Below are 21465 nucleotides of genomic sequence, written 5' to 3' on the forward strand. Positions count from 1 at the left end.
GACTGTCATTCTAAAAGGGGGGACAGCTGAACCCAGATGTACTAAGGTGGTTTTTTTTATTCTGCACGGGGGAAAAAAACCTTGATCAAAAGCCCAGTTCTGGTTCAGAGGTGACAGGTTGCTCCGTTTTTTATTCTCGAAGGGGAAAAAAAATTAATCAAAACCCAGTATTGATGTCAAAAATGAAGTTAGTTGTTCGGTTTTTATTCTTGAAGGGGGAAAAAACTTAATCAAAACCCAAAGAAGTTGAATGATGTAAAAACTGCATGTTTATCTGAAGGAGACCAAATGGACACGAAAGGGACGTCACACAACAAAAACCGCGGTGGACACTCACAAGTTCAACATTTAACAGATTAAAATGGGGGGCGACTTTCCCTTTGTCACTGTGGAGGTGTGACCGTGCAGGGCAACATAGCTTGGGTGCAGCAGGACATGGAGACTCCATGTTTTTACATCATTCAACTTCTTTGGGTTTTGATTAAGTTTTTTCCCCCTTCAAGAATAAAAAACCGAACAACTAACTTCATTTTTGACATCAACACTGGGTTTTGATTAAGTTTTTTTCCCCTTCGAGAATAAAAAACGGAGCAACCTGTCACCTCTGAACCAGAACTGGGTTTTTTGATCAAGGTTTTTTTCCCCCGTGCAGAATAAAAAAAACCACCTTAGTACATCTGGGTTCAGCTGTCCCCCCTTTTAGAATGACAGTCAGCAGACTAGTGATCTAGTTAAGCCTCTGAAGATGGGTGTCTGAATACACCCGAAACATGTTAGGCAGATAACAACCTTTATTAATAAATATTTGTGGAGATCGACTCTGAGTTTTGCTTTCACTTACACTCACTACTCCACTGTGTGCATATGGACTACTACTTTTCGATAATTTAGCTGATGCCATCCGAGAGAATAAAATATAAAAACATAAATAAAATAAAGTTTCAATTAAGTTCAAAATAAAATATATAACACATTTGTTGCAGTTTTTATTCATTTTATTTTAATCCAGTGCTTTTGCTTGGTCTAATAACCCTTGCTAAAAATAAATAAAAATTTTGCTTATCCAGGTTATTTTAAATGTAAGCACGTTTTGGAATAAATAAGTATCATGATACAGACTGTTACATTAAACTTTGTAGCAGACAAGAAAGCAAGAACCAGTCCTCTACAATTGGAAATGTACCTGCAGTATAAAAAACAGTTTTCACAAAATGAAGAATCATTTAAAGATCTTTGTCTCGAATTAAATCAAGAAAATTGCGGTCCAAAAAGAACTATGGAAAATGGGAAACGAGTAAATTTGTACTCTGTGTTTAGCAATATGAGTCCAGAGTCAAGGCAAAAGCAAGGAGAATTCACTTTGAGCAAGAGTTTACTGGGGTGGACGTGCAGTCGTGGAGATACTAACCAATCTTGAAAAGAGGCTGTTGGAAGTCTTGTCAAAGATATTGATATATGGACATCCCAAAGTTATTGAATTGGGCTTTAAAAAAAAGACAAAAAGTAAACCCAGATATCAAATTAAGAAACTTCAGTGCAGAAAGAGGCAAAAAAAATGTTTAGGTACCTGTGTTTCTTTCAAGTGCTCCGATCACCCTACTAATAATAAGCTTTTTAGATGAAACACTTCAGGTAACTGAATAGTTAGTTGTTAAGAAAAAACTTACTTACTTACTTACTTGTAACTTTAAGAATATTATAAAGAATATAAATCTGTTGAGTATTGCATTACAAAAGTTGTTAAACATAATTTTATAATTAAACAATTATATTGCTAAAAAAGTTTTTATTCAAAAAATATTTAATTATTGTTCACTTCCACATTTCTGAAATAATTTTGTATTATCATGTCTCTTATAGTATAAAGGTTATGTAAAATAGCACAGGAATAAATTATATTGGCTGCCTTCTCTCATCTCTGGTGAGTAATGTTGTGTTCGATGTTTTAAAATGCACCTAAATCTTTGTTTTAAGACACCATTAGTTCGCTAAATAACATTTCGTATTGATCTATGGCGTCTATTAAATTGACGTTCATTATCATTTTGTGGATGGAGAATAGGAGGGTATCCAGAATCACCTATAAAAGAGTCTAATTAGCACATGTAATATGATTGTATTTGAAAAAAAGGCAAAGCAAAACTAAAGCTTTCTTTTGTTGAGTTACCTAGTAAATAAGTCAACTCATTTCTATGTTCTCTAAAATTTCTTGCTAAATGTGTGCGAACAATTGATGTCTGCCAAATTGCAGAGTCGTGCACAGATCTAGGAAAGCGGGCATTAATGTTAAAAATTTTTAATGATGGATTGCAAATCTGTATACATGTAAAAAATAATAAATGTTTTTAAAAATGATGATCGTTCACTCACTGACTTATTACTGTTTAAACTGGAAATTTATTATATACTCACTATTTGCACATTCAAACTGTAGACCCAGTAAACACACATGGTCTCTGGGACGTCGCATTTTGATCCTTTATGTCCCAGGTGAGATGTTATATGTAATGACATCCAAGAGACGTTTGCTGGATATCAAGTATCGTACCAAATTCGATACAGCCCAAACAGGACGTCCCTGTAACGTATAATTTTGACAAATGTAAGACAAATTATTTTACGGTTATAAGACGTCCTGAAGATATCACCAAACCTTTAAGTTTTAAATCAGAATTTTCCAGATGTAAATGCTCGTGTAAATGGTAGTAGTTTTGAGAAATTGAGATATAACGCCACGTCGAAAAGTTTTTTAATTTCGATTGATTTTAATACTGATATTTCATCGTATTTGTTTAATACAGTTAGACATTGAACAGTTTATTCAGTTTTATATTTGTTAAAACTTTGACGGTTTATTGGTTTTTGTCACCAAAATGGGCTTCACGAGCTTTTTGTGCAATTTTGATTTAAATTTAATAATTAAATTATAAAAAAATTGCGTGATAACATAAATAAAGCCTACATTTTATATTGTCAGTCAGTCAGTTTTTATATTACATGTCGGCGCACGCGCACTACGCACGGCACTACGGAATTTTTAACATGTTTTATATGGGCCATCTTTTTTCAACAAAGCCGGCCGGCAATTAAATACATTAGAATAGAGGTTATATACTGTTAGTTTTGTTCAAAAAAGGTGGCCGATAAAAAGATGTCAAAGATTCCGTACTGCGCATGCGCCGACGTCTAATATGGATAATCACGTGACAATATAAATAAACTTTATTTATGTTGTCACGTGAAATTAATTTTTAATTTAAATCAATCCTAGTGTGGCTGTGAATGAAGCACGTAATGCACAACACACTAGGATTAAACATGAACTGCGCATGTGCAGTCTCAATAATTTAGAGCCTATTAGATGCCACCTTTTTAAACAACGGCAAACAGGATATTGACCGTAGGGAAGAAGAGGAAGAATAGACTGAATAACCTCACTTTTAGTTTAACCGGATTGTAGGGGTGTGGCGAATTGCCATTCGCCCCAGATCAGCTGATCGCATTGGCAACACCGCGTAACTTGTCGGTAGATGACGGCGGACAGACCCCGGACCCGGACAACGACAGAGTTGACTTGACAGAAAGGGACTTGAGGAGGTCGCAACAGCAGCAGATTACCGATTACCGACCGGTCCGACCAAAAATTCAAGAATCCAGAATCATCGGGATGGATCATGGATTTAATTTCGAATTTCTTGTAGTTTTCTTGTAGTTTATGTGTGTAACTGAATAATAAACAGTTAGTGTTTAGTGTTACAAGAGCGACTTATTTTCGATGTCCCTTGACAACCAGCCACATTGGTGACCCCGACGACGGCCAAGGCAGGACCCACGACAAGAGCCCAGGCCCCAGCACGCCCAACGACGTCTAGAACGACCACACTGGTAGCCCCGACAAAGCCCGTTCCGACGCTGACGGCTCCAGTAAGGTTAGTGACCTCGTGTCCCGAGCTAGCAATTCTCCGCTGTTTAAAACACATCACCCGACCATAAATACTCGACAAAACGTATGATGGACGGCTCCGACACTCCTCAAGCCCCGGCTACTGGCACCGATCAGCCTGACCAGGACCATACCGTAATGGGTGCCCGAGTGGGTATCAAGGTACCCGACTTCTGGCGTGCCGAACCCGAACTGTGGTTCCTACGCCTAGAGGCACAATTCAGACAAGCTAGGGTCGTATCTGATGGCTGCAAATTTGACCACACTGTCGCAAGCTTGAATAGTGACGTTCTAATCGAAGTGTCTGACATTTTGCGGAATCCTATTAGTGGTAGGGCCTATAACGACCTGAAGACTCGCTTATTGGACAGGTATGGTACCAGTGAAGACGAGAAGATCCACCGACTTATGGAGATGACACTGGGCGACCTCAAACCTAGTCAATTGCTGCACCGTATGCAAGCCCTCACCCTAGATAGCATCAGTACACAGGTATTAAAAAACCTTTGGCTTGACCGTCTACCTTCTCAGATCAGGGGAGTCATTTCTATCCTCGATGGCGACCTAGAGGAACTTGCCAAAAAGGCCGACAAGTTCACACTTAGTGCAAACTCCCCGATTATGCCTATAGAAACGAAATCCTCAATGGAGAAGGTAGTAGCCGACTTAACTAGTCAAATGAGTGCCCTATCCACTAAAATTGAGACAAACCAGAGACATTCACCATCTCAACCGCAGTCCGACCCCCAGGCTTCCTCTCAATCTGTCCAGACGACGACTATTCCCGATAACGACGGGATTTCCGGATGTCACTACAGCTATTCTAGGCGCTGATTTCCTATCACATTTTGGTATCTCAGTAGATTTGCGTAACAAACGACTTATAGGTCCGAAGATACCCGCCAACGTAAAGTGCGTTTCTCGTAGGGTCAGAGCTCTAGAAGTAGGGCTGTCCACTGCTCACCCCTATGAGCATTCAGTCTCCCTTCCTGGAGATTCCGAAATGGTACAACACTATATAGAAACCACAGGCAGTCCAGTTTATTCCAAGCCGCGTAGACTTCCACCAGATCGTCTACAAGCAGCTCGTATCGAGTTTAACAACCTAATGCAAGCTGGCATTATCCGACCGTCAAAGTCACCTTGGGCTAGCCCGCTGCATATGGTTCAGAAACCCAACGGCCAGTGGCGCGCCTGCGAAGATTTTCGCCGCCTGAACTCTGTTACCAAGCCCGACCGGTACCCAGTACCACACATACAAGATTTTGCCAATCAACTGCACGGTAAGCGAATCTTCTCGACCATTGACCTCGTTCGTGCTTTTTACCAGATTCCCGTCTACTCGAAGGATGTCCCAACTACGGCTGTGCCGACGCCTTTTGGGTTGTATGAATTCCTACAAATGCCATTTGGTTTGCGGAACGCCGCCCAAACCCTGCAACGTTATCTGGACTATCTTTTCCGTGGATGCCCCTTTGTATACGTCTATATTGATGACATTTTAGTAGCTTCGGCAACGGAAGTCGATCATGAAGAGCACTTAGCAACAGTTCTCCGCATTGTAGAGCCAAATGGACTCCAAATTAACCAGGAAAAATCTAAATTCCGGACCCAAGTAGCTAATTTCTTAGGTGTAACAATCTCACCGACGGGTATCCTGCCTTTACCTACTACCTACTGGTAGGTGGACACTTGCAACCGATTTCATTTTGCTCCCGTAAGCTATCTAGAACCGAACGGAATTATAGTACCTATGATCGAGAATTGCTAGCTATATTCTGTGACATTCAGCACTTCTGCAATTTTCTCGAAGGAAGGCAGTTCACCATCTACACTGACCACAAGCCTTTAATACAGGGTGATTCCAAAGTTGGTGCTTTCCTTTCACTTGCGAATAGGGCTTCAAAAAATAAGTTTTTTTTTTCTTTGACGCTTTTTCGAAATATGAACAATAACGAAGTTACAGGGTGTCAAAGTTTTACTGAAAAAATTAAAATTTAATGATTTTGGCCAAACCACTTGAAGTAATTAGACAAAATTTTGTAGGTGTCAGTAGCTACGTGGAAAGAAAATTTTCCAAGAAACAACAATTTCCTTGCATTTACAAGTGGCGCGCGTACAATTTTTTTTAAAACATTTTCGAAAAAAAATATTACCCTACTGGTTTTTTTTCAACATAAAATTTATTATTGAACTCCTTGTTCAATTCTAAAAATAAAACCCCTTTTATTATTTTTTGCTACGACGCACCGCTTTCGAGTAAAAAAATAAAAACCGTCTTAATGCGTGCCTAAAATTAAATGCTGTTTTAATTTAAAATGTCAAATTATTAAAACTTAGTTCAAAGGCGGCTGAAATCTTTTGTTTTTGTTTATGTCTGTTGATAAGGAATAACCTGTAGTTAGTTAAAATCAAAATAATATTAAAATTAAAATAAATTTAAGTTATTTTTTATTTTGTTTTTTTTTTTCAGCAAAACTTTGACACCCTGTAACTTCGTTATTGTTCATATTTCGAAAAGCGTCAAAGGAAAAAAAAACTTATTTTTAGAAGCCCTATTCGCAAGTGAAAGGAAAGCACCAACTTTGGAATCACCCTGTATATGCTCTCCAGCAACGACATGATCGTCAGTCCCCGAGACAAATTCGACAGCTGGAATTTATAGGACAATTCTCCACCGACATTCGACATGTTCAGGGAGTAGATAACGTAGTTGCTGACTGCCTTTCCCGCCCCGAAGTAGACGCTGTAGCCGCAGCCGTTACAATTGATTTTGACCGCCTTGCTGACGCCCAAACTACCGATGATGACCTGCAACGAATTTTATGTGACCCAAACAGTTTCCTACGACTTCAACGTGTTATTCCACCGGATAGCCAGCAGCCGCTGTACTGTTCTATACAAGATGGACGCATACGCGTGTATGTACCAGCTGCTTTCCATCGAGATGTTTTTCGCAAATTTCATGACCAAGCACATCCAGGACACGCCGCAACATTGCGGATGATTGCAGAGCGTTTCGTTTGGCACAACATGAACCGACAAGTGAAGCAATGGGGTAGAGAATGCCTCCAGTGCCAACGAGCCAAAGTTGGACGACATACTCGGACACCGATAGCACCACTAGGTATGCCTGACGATCGATTCACACATATTCATATAGACATTGTAGGACCCCTTCCACCGAGTCATGACTACCGATACCTTCTTACGATCATTTACCGCTTTACAAGGTGGCCAGAAGCTTTCCCGATTAAAGAAATAACCGCCGAGACTGTGGCAAGTAAACTTCTGGAGAGTTGGATTTCCCGTTTTGGTGTTCCTGCGACGGTGACGACAGATCGAGGCCGCCAATTTGAAAGCCAACTTTTTCGACAGCTCAACGTCATGCTCGGCGTCCAGCACATTAACACAACAACCGCTTACCACCCACAAGCAAATGGATGCATCGAGCGCTTTCATCGCACACTCAAGGCAGTCTTGATTGCCGCGGATGTGGTTTCTTGGGTGGAAGCCCTCCCTCTGGTGTTACTTAGCCTCCGCAATACGTTCAAGCCGGATATCGCTTGCACCGCATCCGAAATGGTATTTGGTACGCCCGCCCGCCTCCCAGGACAGTTACTTGTCCCCAGCGAGAATAGACCATACGGGGTATTTTTCATGCACAAAGTGCACTCAAGAAGGAGAGTTTTTCAAAAATCAGATGTGTTTTCCTGACACTGATGTTGTATTACGTACTCATGATGAATTTTTAAATCAAACTCAAGTGGAACATCACACTGGTACAACCATTTTGCTTGAAATTCCACAATTATGTCTAATATCTTCTTTCCCATTGGACTATATGCATCTTCATTGCTTAGGAATAATGAAAAAAATGATTTTACTCTGGCTAAATGGTAAACCTCCATTTAAGTTATCAGCTTTTAAAATTGCTCAAATTTCAGAAAACTTAATAAATCAATCAAAAAATATTCCTGTAGAATTTTGTAGAAAACCTCGCAAATTAGAAGAAGCTAATTGTTGGAAAGCCACAGAATTTAGACAGTTTTTACTGTATTCTGGCATTATAGTGCTGCAAGGTGTGTTGCCCAGAAGATATTATGGTAATTTCTTGGCACTTCAACTTTCAACATTTATTTTATGTAATCCTGATGCAGATGAAACCCAACTTATCTATGCTCATTCTTTAAATAAATACTTTGTTAAAACATTTAAAATTTTATATGGTATAGAGCATGTTGTACATAATATTCACAACCTTCTTCATGTTGTGGATGATGTCCGTATTTTTGGTTCTTTGGACAGTTACAGTGCTTTTCCTTTTGAAATTTTTTTACAAACAATTAAAAAGATTATTAGAAAGCCAAGTTGTCCCATTCAGCAAGTTATTAATCGTTTTTTTGAAGCAAATGTAGCCAATATAAATATTGTATCTAGGATAAAAAAAAACAAAGGACCCAATAAAAAGCATAACAATGGGCCATTAGTGGATAACGAATCTATTGATTTACAATACTCAGAGTACCAATTTCCAAATTTTGTTCTTAAAGCAAGTTCTCCAAATAATGTATGTGGTCTCAGAAATGGCCATATTATTTTAATAGAAAACTTTGTACTTTCAAGTACTAATCAAATGTGTTTAATAGGAAAGAGGTTTCTGGAAATCGACAATTTTTTTATTGAACCATGTCTTCTTCAAATCTGAGAATTTTGTGAAGTGTGGAATCTAGACAGTAGGCTCAATTTCTGGCCAATTGAACAAGTTGAATTAAAGTTTGTTAAATTTGTTTTTTCTCCTGATGTATTTGTAGTTATACCTTTGCTGCACAGTGAACAATAGTATCAGACCTCAGTCAGACTATACTCAGTGCATTTTCGCTCACATATTTTTTTTTTAAAAGTATTTGTTGTTTAATGGTGAGTTTAATAAAACAAAAATATTTCGGATATGAAAAGTGCAGTAAAGTTACATATTCATCTTAGGTTTCATACTACTTGCTTGTTTGTAAGTGATTTACTTTAGAACTTATTTACTGATTTTTATTAATAACACACTTCATTTCATTCATCCTTATGCCATAGACGTTTCTTGTACTTCGGATTTAATTTGTTGTAGATTTAAGTGTAAATTAGGATAGAAAAATCTTTTTTTGTTGGTTAATTGAGTGCAGGGTGTAGATTAGGTATTTTATGTAATGTTTGTGATTTGTGTTTAGTTTAGTGGTAAAAAGTTTTTTTCTTTAGAACCATAGTTTTGATCATGTGGACAGTTAGTATTATTGATGAGAACTCGGTCGAAGTCATACCTACGTCATGGCTAATACCGAATAAGAATTTGTGTTTCTGGCCACCCAATGATGACAGAATTGCCACAAAAATTGGGGACTGCGTAGAACCAGATGCAAAAACCTGGAAATTATTTAAAATTCGATTTCCAGGAGGAAACATGAAATCTTATGGTAAGTAAAATAGTAGTTGTATATTATTCTATTCTAGTAAGAAAGCTGTACTGTACCAACACACTGTTTTGCAGATACCCTCATAAAAGCAAGGCAAAGTTGCCAAATCGCTGAAGAGTATTCTTCACTGAGTGAATTGAATGATGAGACAACACATCGCAACAGGAAGCGCAAGAATAAGCGAATACTATCCACGAGCAGTAGCAATAAAAGTTCAGATGATGAGCAAATAGGCATTAGTATGCCCAAGTATCCAGGTTATTAATCATATTTAGTACCTATTAATGACAAAATATCTATATAAAACAAAATATCTCAGTATTTTAAATGTTTTCATTACCATTGCAGCAACTAACAAATTGGTTTCAAAACGATCAACAGAAGATGCAAACAGCTACTTGCTTAATGAACATAATGAAAATAATACTCCAAGATGTGCAGGTATGATTACTACTTCTAATTGTATTTTTAAGTTACAGTTTTTGTTTTTAAACACTGTACTGCAGGAAAGTTTTTACTACAATATTTTCAAATTTTATGTATACAAACTTTTTTAGGTGTTCAAAACAATTCTGCTTGCTCAGCAAGATTTTCGGTCCGTAGGCCTACTTCTCCTTACTGTAAGTTTTTTGTGTTTTTGTTACAGTTAAATTTCAATACAATTTTTTGTTCAAAGGTGAGGGAAATATTACTCCTGTCTCTACTCCTGTAACACCTGTTGCTACACAATCTGCTATAACGATTAATAATGGTAAAAAAATTAGTTATTTGCTCAATGTTTGACAACGTGTACGTTTTAACTAATTAATAATTCTAATTGTTTGCAGATTTGCTGCGATCTATTTTTAGAGAGATTTCGAAGATTAATGTAAAAATAGACATCCTCCAGAAAGATGTCTCTACTATTATCAGCTTACGCCTATCAGCTTACTAAATTCTCTTAGTAAGATATTTGAGAGGATTATCTATAATTTTATATATTCATATGTGCGCTGTGACATGTCGAAGTATCAACATGGTTTTTTGCCTGACAGATCAACAGTTACCAACCTGTGCGTTTTTTCTGAGCATGTGGCAGATGCCTTGCGTGATAAACAGCAACTAGATGTCATCTATACTGATTGTGCAAAGGCATTTGATAAGGTCGATCACTGTGTACTACTACGTAAGCTTGAGGAGGCGGGGTTCTCTGGTGGAGTGCTGAGGCTCATGAGTTCCTACCTGCTTGGTCGTGTGCAGACTGTTAAAGTGGGCTTCTCATTGTCCGATTATTATGTTGCAACTTCTGGGGTACCCCAGGGGAGTATTCTGGGGCCTTTACTTTTTCTGATTTTTATTAATGACTTACCGAATTGCCTGCGAGGCTCTACCGGCTTGTTATTTGCTGACGACTTTAAGATTTTTAGACAGATAGGCAACGATGCTGATTGTAGCATTCTCCAGGGTGACTTGGATGAAGTTGCTGCATGGTTTTATAACAATAATATGACACTGAATATTAAAAAATGTTTTATTGTCACATACAGCAGGAAGCGTACGCTGGTAACTGGAGATTACTATATAGCAGGCTCTAAATTGGAAAGATGCAATGAGGTCAAGGATTTGGGAGTTAAATTTCAAAGTAATTTTGCTTTCAATAACCATTATGACTATATAATAAACAAGGCGTTTAAATTACTGGGTTTTGTCATACGTATTTCCAAAGATTTCAACATCGATACAATCATCAAGCTTTATACTGCACTGGTCAGGCCACATCTTGAATATGCCTCTAATGTTTGGTCACCAGCTGATTTTTCTAATAGCAATGAAATTGAGAAGGTTCAAAAAAGGTTCTTTTATACGTAAAACAAAACAATGTGTATCCTTTTAAAGTGTCGTACAATTCCATGCTTGTCACTTTTGACTTGACTGCTCTTGGTGCTAGGAGGAAAACTCAGGCTGTTCTCTTCATCCACCACATTGTAAATAACACTAAATATTCTGGCTGTGATCTGATTAATTATATAAATTTCAAAGTTCCTAAAATTAATTTAAGAATTTTATCCCCCAGCCTTTTCTATGTTGATAATAGGTCTGTGGCTTCACCCCTCAGCGATATGACTTTACAGTGCAATGAGCTGATCTCTTCTAATGTGATACCAGATATTCTGTTTGTTACCTTAAGCGATTTGAAAGTTATTTTGTTACCTTATGAGCGACTGTTTTAGCTCAACTGTTCCTTTACTTTTAAGTACCGCCTAGGGTGTTTGTAAAGTGTACCTAAATAAATAAATAAAATAAATTATTGAAAGTAGAAATAATAACGATGACGAATTAAATCCATACGAAGATCAATTATTTTCAGGATTTCCAGTCTCCAATGTGGAAGTATTGGAAACTTTCTTAGAAGTAGAAGAGAATTGTAATAAATTTGTAAGTACCTATACAGGGTGTCCGGAAAATACTTGTACAACGTTTGACGTCAGACTCCTGACGTCAAACTATGTCGATCTAAGCCGACTTAGTTATATCCAAAATTGTCTCGTTTAGCCGGTAGAGGGCGTCAAAAATTTGTAAAAATATTGGTTTTTTACTAAATTACGTGAAAACCTGCTAATGGATTTTAATGAATTTTAGTATGTAAAATACTTTCGGTCACTCGACAAAAATATCTGGGTTGTCATAACGCCGTTCATATAAAAAATTAGGAGAAATGTTGACGTATTATATCACCTTTATAACACGTCCACTTATTTACAGCCGGTGACTATACTACTAGAAAACGTCATTTTATAGTATTAGTCTACATACTAAAATTCATTAAAATCGATTAGCAGGTTTTCACGTAATTTAGTAAAAAACCAATATTTTTACAAATTTTTGACGCCCTCTACCGGCTAAACGAGACAATTTTGGATATAACTAAGTCGGCTTAGATCGACATATTTTGACGTCAGGAGTCTTTCGTCAAACGTTGTACACGTATTTTCCGGACACCCTGTATATCAGTAATTTAGGTTTTGTCAAATTAACAAAATTGCTGATTTTGTAGAGTTTATATAAGACATCTCATATTAATAAATCTTTAGATTTGAACACCTTGTTTTCAGGTTAAATTTGTCAAATTACTTGGAGGGGCCCACAAAGGCGACGCATTTTCCCGGGCTCTGAATAAAATTTTAACAAACCAACTGGCATCAACTTATAGTTGGCAAGGAAAAAAGGATAAACATTCTTTTCAAGCATTGAAACTTGCCCGAGGTGTTATAGGTAAGCATATAAAATAATACATTTTCATGATTTTAGCTTGTTTAATTTGAGTAGGAGCATTTAAATATTTTCTTTCTCTTAGAAGTATATGTATGCATTATTTATTATTGCTTGCATGTTTGAACAGCAGTTAAAACAGTTGTTTAACTGCGTGTAGTGTGTTTCAAAAACTTTGATTACATTCTGATCAGTAACTTTTTTGTTCCAAGCATATTGTACAACCTATCCTCAACTGTTTCCAAGAAAATGGCGTCTCTATAAGTAGTAAATCATACAATTAGAGTTCATGAAAGATATATTGAGGAAAATTGCGGACAATATATGCAGCGCAATTTTTATGATGTGTTCTAAAACTATTTGGTTAATTCTACCACTGAAATGAAACAGTTGAAGATAGGTATAGGGTATCATGCTTCTTAAAACATGCTTGAAATTTTGAGTAGAATCGATATATCCAATAATACAAATAGTTGCCACCAAAAAAGAAATCGAAGTAGAAATTGCCAATTGGCTGAGGCACGCTCCTGAACGATTTAAACGGCAGAACAGCCGCCTCAACTCTTCAATTTAATTTTCGCGAATATCTTTTTGAACTAGTTTTTCAATAAAATAACATTTAGCATTTAAGTTTATAAAATAAAACACATGTTATATATAATGACATAAAATAAATGTCATTATATATACAGGGTGTCCCTGAAAGGTGCGGAAAAATTGCTACTACAAATTCTTGAGACTTATAAATATAACGATATAACCCAAAACTTACCTCAGTCCAAAGGTCTATAATTTCGGAGCTACAGAATGTCAAAAGTTCAATAGGGTTTTAGTTTTTCCGAAATATTTCCTTTAATAATTGGTGTATTGTCACAAATCTAAAACAAAATTGAATTTTTGACACCCTGTATCTCCGTAATTATCGACTTTTGGACTGAGGTAAGTATATCGTCATATTTAAGCCTCAAGAATTTGTGTTAGCATTTTTTCCGCACCTGTCAGGGACACCTGGTATATGCTTAATCCCATACACGTCTTACAAAGACATTTAAGGGATGCCCTGAAAAAGTCCCATTGATGATCCCAAGGATCATCCTGCAAGACATCCTAGGGATAATCCCAATTACATTCCGAACTGTTCCAAATAAACGTCCTAGATATATCCTAGGAACGTAATGGGATCATACGGGACGTCCGTGGGATTTTATTAACATCCGATGATGCTGTACTTGGGACTTCTCTAGGACCAATTTGTGTTTACTGGGAAGATGGTTTTCACAGCTTTTTGGTCAAAATTAGAAAAAATTATGTATGCAACACGTTTCGAAAATCTCTTATTGTGTAATTCATTCAAATTGTAGGACCTCGCTGTGCTCGCCCTACAAACATTCATTCGTTACACAAAATCGAACTTTTCGTAACTGGTTACATAAATAGGTATTTTCTACGAATGTTTAATAATATACTATACAGGGTGATTCACGGTGATGGTTAATTAGAAGTATCTAGAGAACAACTCAATATTTTTTAAAAAAGAAGTAGTAGTCCATATCCTTTCAGTGGAGTTGTACAAGTACAAAAGGAAGGGAATGATACGCAGTCGTCTCCACAATACTTTATTTCGACCTTCAAAAGGTAAGGCCTGCTCACAACCCCCTGTTTGTACCCTAGTAATTAATGTTAATACTTCCCTATACCTATCTTGCACCGTTCAGTTCGTCAGCAAAACGGTGGTCTAAACTTTAATTAAATTCTCAAGTTCTGCTGATGTGACCTTTTGTCTTCAGTTAGACAATACTACATGGTTGAAAAGCCCAGACACAAAAAATGGAAAAAACCTACAGAATGGTTAATATTTACCTTTTAGTCGGACAGATAAAAAAACTGCAAAAAGTCCATTTTTTTTCAATGGATCCATCGGTGTTTTCTGGTTTGTAATAAAAGAACCTTAAATTTAGAACAAATCCATGTATACATTTCCTATACCTAACTTCAACCGTTTCTGACTTATTTTCTTAAAAGGGCGCATTCAATAGTAGTCCATACTAATCTGAATACGGACACCTGCTTGGTAATAATGACTAGTTGTCGATTCCATAACTACAACATGTCACAGATATTTGTCAAGTTCAACACTGCTTCAAACTTTGCACAAGCAGGTGTTCGTATTCAGATTAGTATGAAGTACGATATTTACACTTTAAGGAAAAACTGTTGATAAGTCAGAAACGGTTGAAGTTAGGTATAGGATTGTTATAATTTTGAATTCACTAGTCTAGCAAGCCAGCGCATATGACATTCAGATTTAATTTAATTCAAAACTAATCATAGTGTATCACAACGCCCTTTGGTTCGTTTATAGGACTCATAATGTACCTGGTACCTGGCGTTTTGATTTTCTAAATGGTGGTGTAAAAACCGATGCCGCGGTATAAAAGAAACCATTGAAACTCGCACTCGTAGCAAAGTAGATTTTCGTGCGTAAGGTAGGAATTTTCTGTTATATTTTATTTTGGAAAATTGCTCATATTTGTTTCTATATCACGTACCAATTAGTAGTGACCAATAATTCAGTTCATATTTACATAAACCGAGTTAGTAGATAAATAGGTGTAGTGAATTATTAATCTCGTAATGTTTAATAATAATTGTAATATTGACGACATTTTGAGCACTGCAGTAGCAATTTGTCCAAATATTAAAGGTTTGGATTTATTAAGATTGAGTTCAAAATAGGATTTAATACAAGAAATAGCACGAAGTATTAAAACTCCGAAACTTAAGTATCCTAGCGTGGTTGCCTTATATCTTAGTAGAAATAAGGAGTACATTGTGAAATATTTTAACAGGAATGATGAACAAGGAGAGACGGATATTGCAGCCAAATCAAAACGTATAGTCAAATTTGATTTAGCTGTCGAAGTACTAAAGAATAAAAATATTTCTAGGGAAAGTCTTTTAGTACAATTGAAATCACCACTTTTCATTAAAAGTATTTGTTTAAATTTAGGCTGGAAGGTTAATACAAAAAACTAATGCTTTTCGAAAATTCATTGTTCGAAAAGCATGTTATAGTTATTTGCAAGAAAATATTGAACGTGAACCTGCAAAAGTTGAGGATGACGACGAAATCATTCCTGATATATCACTAAAGGAAAATGTGGTAAGTAAGCTAGAATCAACACCTGAAAAGTATCCTGACATATTGATTACTGGTTCGCAAAAAAGCTGCGTTAACTCTAATAATAGTTGCGTCGAACTTCGCAGCACCCGTAGTTCATCCTCAGTGCAGCCCTACTATACAAATGTTTTGAAGGTGAAAAGAGACATTTTTTGTGCCGTTACACCGGAAAAAATCGATTTTCCCAGTTGTCTGGTGGACACCTCTCCAGGCACTAGTTCTGAGATTTTACCAGTAGGTGCCAAAAATGTAAATTTACTTGAAAAGCCTACCTATAAAATACGCAAATATTTTGAAGGAAGTTTTATAATTCTTGTTAACAAATAGAATTTAATATGTAAAAACAACAAACGAGATTCCAAAAATTACCCATTTTATTTAAGAAAGAAAATTTCTCAAACTGTGAATAATAATAATAATAATAATAATACTCTTTATTTCAAATATGAGTTATACATAAATGAAATAGCGTCATATGTTTCACAATAATTAAACAATCCGTGGACTTAACTTATTTACAATTTTTGTTACAGGTTTTGATAATATTCCTTTAAGTTATAAGGCTCTAGTTCTATTAGGGAATTTTTAATCGCCTTTTTGAATACTTTGTCGCATGTTATCATTTTAATACGTTCAGGTAGTACGTTATACAATTTTACGCATCTGTAATAAGGGCATTTTTCGATTAACGTTAGATGATGTTTTGGGTAGACATTGAAATTAACTACAGATCATAAAGCTGAAAAACATCCTACTCCAAAAGGTCGGAATGCTCATTCATTTTCTTGTCAGAGAGGTGAAGGTTTATCTTGTAACTCTTCTTCAAACTCTTCTAATGCAGAGCTGAAGGCACAATGCTATTTTTGTAAGACTAAAGGTCACTACATTCAGAAATGCACCAGATTTTTGGATTTAGCTATAGAGGACAGGATTGAAAAAGTAAAGCAATTAAGACTGTGCATCAATTGTCTAAGAGCTGATCATTCTTACAAAAGGTGTTATGCTGGAAATTATAGAAAATGTAATGGAAGGCATAGAACATTCTTGCATTTTGACAAAAAATCTGATAACCTTTCTCAATCATGCAACTCTAATGTAAAAACTAAAGCTGTTCTAAATTCTCTTTTTAATCAAGCACCTCCTCAGGATTGTGATCAATCACTTGAGTCTGTTAATTCACCTAATAGTAATGATATTGCTGGAATTGACTGTATTCAGTACAATGTTAATTGTGCAAATAGTAAGCCACCAAATGGTGTTAATGATTACATAATTTTGTCAACTGCTATTGTGATGGTATTTGATACTAACTTACAACCACATAATTGCAGGGTATTGCTAGATTCCGCGTCTCAATCTAATTTTATCACTCAAGAATTGTGTGAAAGTTTGGGATTGGTTATTTCAAAGGTAACTATATCTGTGGTTGGTATAAATCCTATCTCCCTGTATTCTAGAATATAAATGAAGTATATTCTAGAATACAGGGTATGTGTACAGTAACCATTCAGTCAAAAACATCAGCATTTAGAAGGACTATTAGTTGTTTAATACTACCAGTAGAGCTCGAATCAGATGAGAAAAGGCCACCGCATCATCAATGACACAGTTTTTAAAACTATTTCTTTCTCCTTCTACAGTTGCCGTCGCATTAGATATAATCAGAGGCGTCCTATTAAAATATTCCCGAAAATAAATTGTTAAGCGGTCAAAAAGCCACTTGGCAACGTAGTACGGTTTTTACTTGGACACAATTAAAACAGATGCGGCAGCGGCCAGGGACATTTGGACCTTTTTATATGCTTTTACTAGCCGGCACTCTAAACGGTGTTGCCAAGTTTAAAAAAATGTAATGGCGGACAGGGAGACTTAGGGGGTTAGGTTAGGTTCCGTTTTAGTCTGGTGTTTTGGTTGTATTGTTGATGGTCGCAGTTGAAGTTCACATAGTGTTATGAATAAAAAACGTTATTTTGTCAAAATGTCTTTCAAAAAGGTTGGAAAGAAAGGTGTTATCATATACAGCCAAGGCCGTGAAATCGTCAGTAACGTCTTACAATTTATGAAGAAAGAAGCAGAAGGAGTTTCCATTCCTTTGAAAAACATGTTGTCTTTTATTTTCTTTATTAAAAACGACGAAAATGTTTCATTTTACTGATAAAATAATAGCACGCCACTGACTGGCTGCAACAACTTGGAAAGTAACGAGAGCAGCAATATTTAAAGCGAGACGTACAGAGATCGTGACATCATCGTTTGATGACGCCTGTGGCCTTTTCTTAGCTGATTCGAGCTCTAATTAATGCAAACATGCCTAGCCAACATATTAATGTGTCAACTATTAAGATTCCACGTCATTTAAAGTTAGCAGATCCTCAATTCAACAAGTCGGATAAGGTAGATATGCTTTTGGGTGCTGAATTATTTTTCTCACTTTTAAGTATTGGACAATTGTCATTAGGTAGAAACATGCCTACACTTCAGAAAACTGTTTTGGGTTGGGTGATTGGTGGAACCATACCCCAAACTTTCCAGTCTCAAATTTCTTGTTCACTTTCTCATCGAATCGTAAATAATTCCATGTCCAATACTGAATTGTCAGATCAATTGAAACTATTCTGGGAAATTGAGGAACCTATTGTGAATGTTAACAATCATACTCCTGATGACATTGCCTGTGAAAAAATATTCCGTGAGACTACAAAACGGGATAATGAAGGAAGATTTATTGTTCAAATTCCTTTAAAATTTGACCCTGGTCTTCTAGGGGATTCTAGAGTTAATGCCTTAAAACGACTTAATTCACTTGAACGCAAGTTGGAAAAAACCCTACTCTGTCTGAATTATACTATGATTTCATGTCTGAGTACCTTTCTATGGGTCATATGTCACCAGGACTTACACATGACGAATCTATATTTTCTAATTTTTTACCCCATCACTGTGTCTTTAATGAAAATAATCAAACCACAAAATTACGAACAGTTTTTGATGGGTCTTGTCCTTCAAATTCAGGACTTTCTCTAAATAATCTTCAGTGTACTGGTCCTGTAATTCAAGACGACTTGTTATCTATTTTACTGCGATTTCGATTACATGTATATGTAATTTGTGGTGACATTATCAAAATGTTCAGACAAATACTAATTGATCCCTCACAAAGAAATCTTCAGTGCATTCTTTGGAGACAAACTACATCCGAGGAGGTTCAAGAGTTTCAGTTAAATACAGTTACTTATGGAACTAGATCTGCTCCTTGGCTTTCTGTACGGTGTCTCAAGCAATAGGCACTAGATCACATGGATAAATTTCCCAGAGAATATAATATTTTGCATGACTTTTTTATGGATGATTTGTTGACTGGGGGTGACACTGAGGAAGAAGTAAAGGAAATCTGTGACACTATTGTATTAATTTTGAAGTCTGGATGTTTTCATTTGCAGAAATGGGCTTCTAATAGTAAAGTTATATTAGCCCACCTTCAACAGCAAAATCCTAAGGCTGTAATACAGATTGGAGAAGGTAATAAGACTAAAACATTGGGTCTTCACTGGTCGTGTTTTGATGACAACCTTTGCTATAGCGTGTCAGCTAACTGCTTGAGTTCAGTGACTGAAAGAACTGTGCTAATTGACATTGCTCAGATCTATGACCCATTGGGTCTTCTGGGTCCATGTATAGTTATAGGTAAGATTATGATGCAGAAATTGTGGTCATTAAAGCTTTCGTGGGATGAAGCTCTTCCTTCTGACATTGATACTCAGTGGCGAACATTTAAGAGTCAACTTTCATTTCTAAATAACGTTTTTATTCCTAGATTAGTGGTTTTGCCAGATAAAGACGATATCCAGATACACGGATTCTGCGACGCCTCAATTCTTGTATATGGAGCATGTATCTATTTTCGAAGTGTAAATCGTCGCGGTCTTGTAAGGGTTGCCCTTGTTATGTCAAAGTCCAGGGTTGCTCCTTTGAAGTCTCTGACGATTCCCAGACTAGAATTATGTGGAGCATTGTTGCTTGCTCAATTGTACGCCAAAGTAGTGTCTTCTATAAATATAAGGCCTTCAAGAGTTTATCTTTGGAGTGATTCCACTATTTGTCTATCATGGATAAAAACATCTCCAAGCAAGTTGAACACCTTTGTTCAAAACAGAGTATCTCAAATTAACGAACTTACGTCACCAGATGACTGGCGGCACGTGGCTACAGAAAACAATCCTGCCGATTATATTTCTAGAGGTGTCAATCCAGTTGAGTTGTCTAAATTAGAAAAATGGTGGAGTGGTCCCTGTTGGCTTTCAAACAGTGAACAGGATTGGCCGGAATCATCTATAGTATTTGAGAGTAAAATTCCAGAATTGAGAGAACAGCGAACTATTTTTGTGAATGTTCAGATTCTAGATCCTCTGCCAATATCTGAATTTTCAAATTTTATTCGTTTGCAGAGAGTTACTGCTTGGTGTTTGAGATTAGTAAGCTTTGCGAATCATCATACTAGGGAAAGATTTTCAAAAACCCTGACACCTTTCGAGCTTCAATTAGCTACTAACACTTTGGTCAAAATATCACAACGTGAATCATTTGGCAATGAAATTTATTTGCTTTCAAGAAAATTACCGTTACCTGTAAAGTCACGACTACTTTCATTGAATCCATTTTTAAATAAAAACGGTATTTTGCGGGTCGGAGGTCGTCTTCAGCATTCGTGTTTGACATTTGAAGCAAAACACCCTGCTCTTTTGTCAAAAGATCATCATTTGACCAAGTTAATCTTTAGATATGAACATGAACGACTGTTTCATGTTGGTCCTCAACAGCTTCTGTACTCTGTGCGTCAGAGATTTTGGCCTCTAAATGGTCGAAATATTGCTCGATATACTGTTCATGAATGTGTTCGGTGTTTTAGAGTTAACCCTGTGACAGAATTTCCTATTATGGGAGATCTTCCAAAGGATAGGGTTTGTCCAGCTCCTTCCTTTTTTGTGACAGGTGTGGATTATGCCGGACCTATCTTGATAAAGAACAAGTCCGGGCGCGGTGCGAAATTGATAAAGTCCTACCTAGCTCTTTTCATATGCTTTACAACAAAATGTATCCATCTTGAACTGGTTGGAGACCTGAGTAAGGACGCTTTTATAGGAGCATTTCGTCGGCTTACATCTCGTAGAGGAAAGCCCAGCCAGGTATTCTCAGACAACGGATCTAATTTTATTGGAGCTCAGTCTGAGCTTTCTGAATTGGCTAAATTTTTATCGTCAAATGAGACAGAAATACAAGCATCTATTACAAATACAGGTATAAACTGGAAATTCATACCAGCATTTTCTCCACACATGGGTGGAATTTGGGAAGCTGGGGTTAAAGCAACAAAGAAACATTTGAAAAGGATTTTAGGAAACGCACATTTAACGTATGAGGAGTTTTACACAGTATTAGTGCAAATAGAAGGGATTTTAAATTCCCGTCCATTATCCCCGATTTCCTCAGATCCCAACGTGACGTTTGACAGTGACGGGTGTGAAAGATGCGAGAAGAGAGACACTTAACCTAAGATTAGGGTTGTGACTGCGCGAACGTTTTTTGCTATTTTTTTATGTTTTTGTTCACCCTAACTTAAATAAAATCTAATG

The 21465-nt window shown here is 36.6% G+C and overlaps 2 protein-coding genes across 2 annotated transcripts; both read left to right on the forward strand.

Moving 5' to 3' along the window:
• The first annotated feature begins 4012 nt into the window (after positions 1-4012).
• On the forward strand, positions 4013-5627 carry LOC145735670 (uncharacterized). The gene is made up of 2 exons (XM_081989652.1): positions 4013-4751; positions 4831-5627. The coding sequence occupies exons 1-2, from the start codon at positions 4013-4015 to the stop codon at positions 5625-5627; spliced, it is 1536 nt and encodes a 511-aa protein (XP_081845778.1).
• Positions 5628-9151: 3524 nt separating this feature from the next.
• Positions 9152-13307, forward strand: LOC145735621 (uncharacterized). Its single transcript, XM_081989612.1, has 9 exons — positions 9152-9405; positions 9480-9662; positions 9754-9846; positions 9963-10025; positions 10082-10156; positions 10233-10309; positions 11689-11820; positions 12498-12657; positions 13101-13307. The coding sequence occupies exons 1-9, from the start codon at positions 9207-9209 to the stop codon at positions 13226-13228; spliced, it is 1110 nt and encodes a 369-aa protein (XP_081845738.1). The 5' UTR covers positions 9152-9206; the 3' UTR covers positions 13229-13307.
• Positions 13308-21465: the final 8158 nt, after the last annotated feature.

Source organism: Ips typographus, linkage group LG11 (genome assembly GCF_016097725.1).
Source record: "Ips typographus isolate SLU linkage group LG11, UJ_Ityp_2.0, whole genome shotgun sequence".
Lineage (NCBI taxonomy): Eukaryota > Metazoa > Arthropoda > Insecta > Coleoptera > Curculionidae > Ips > Ips typographus.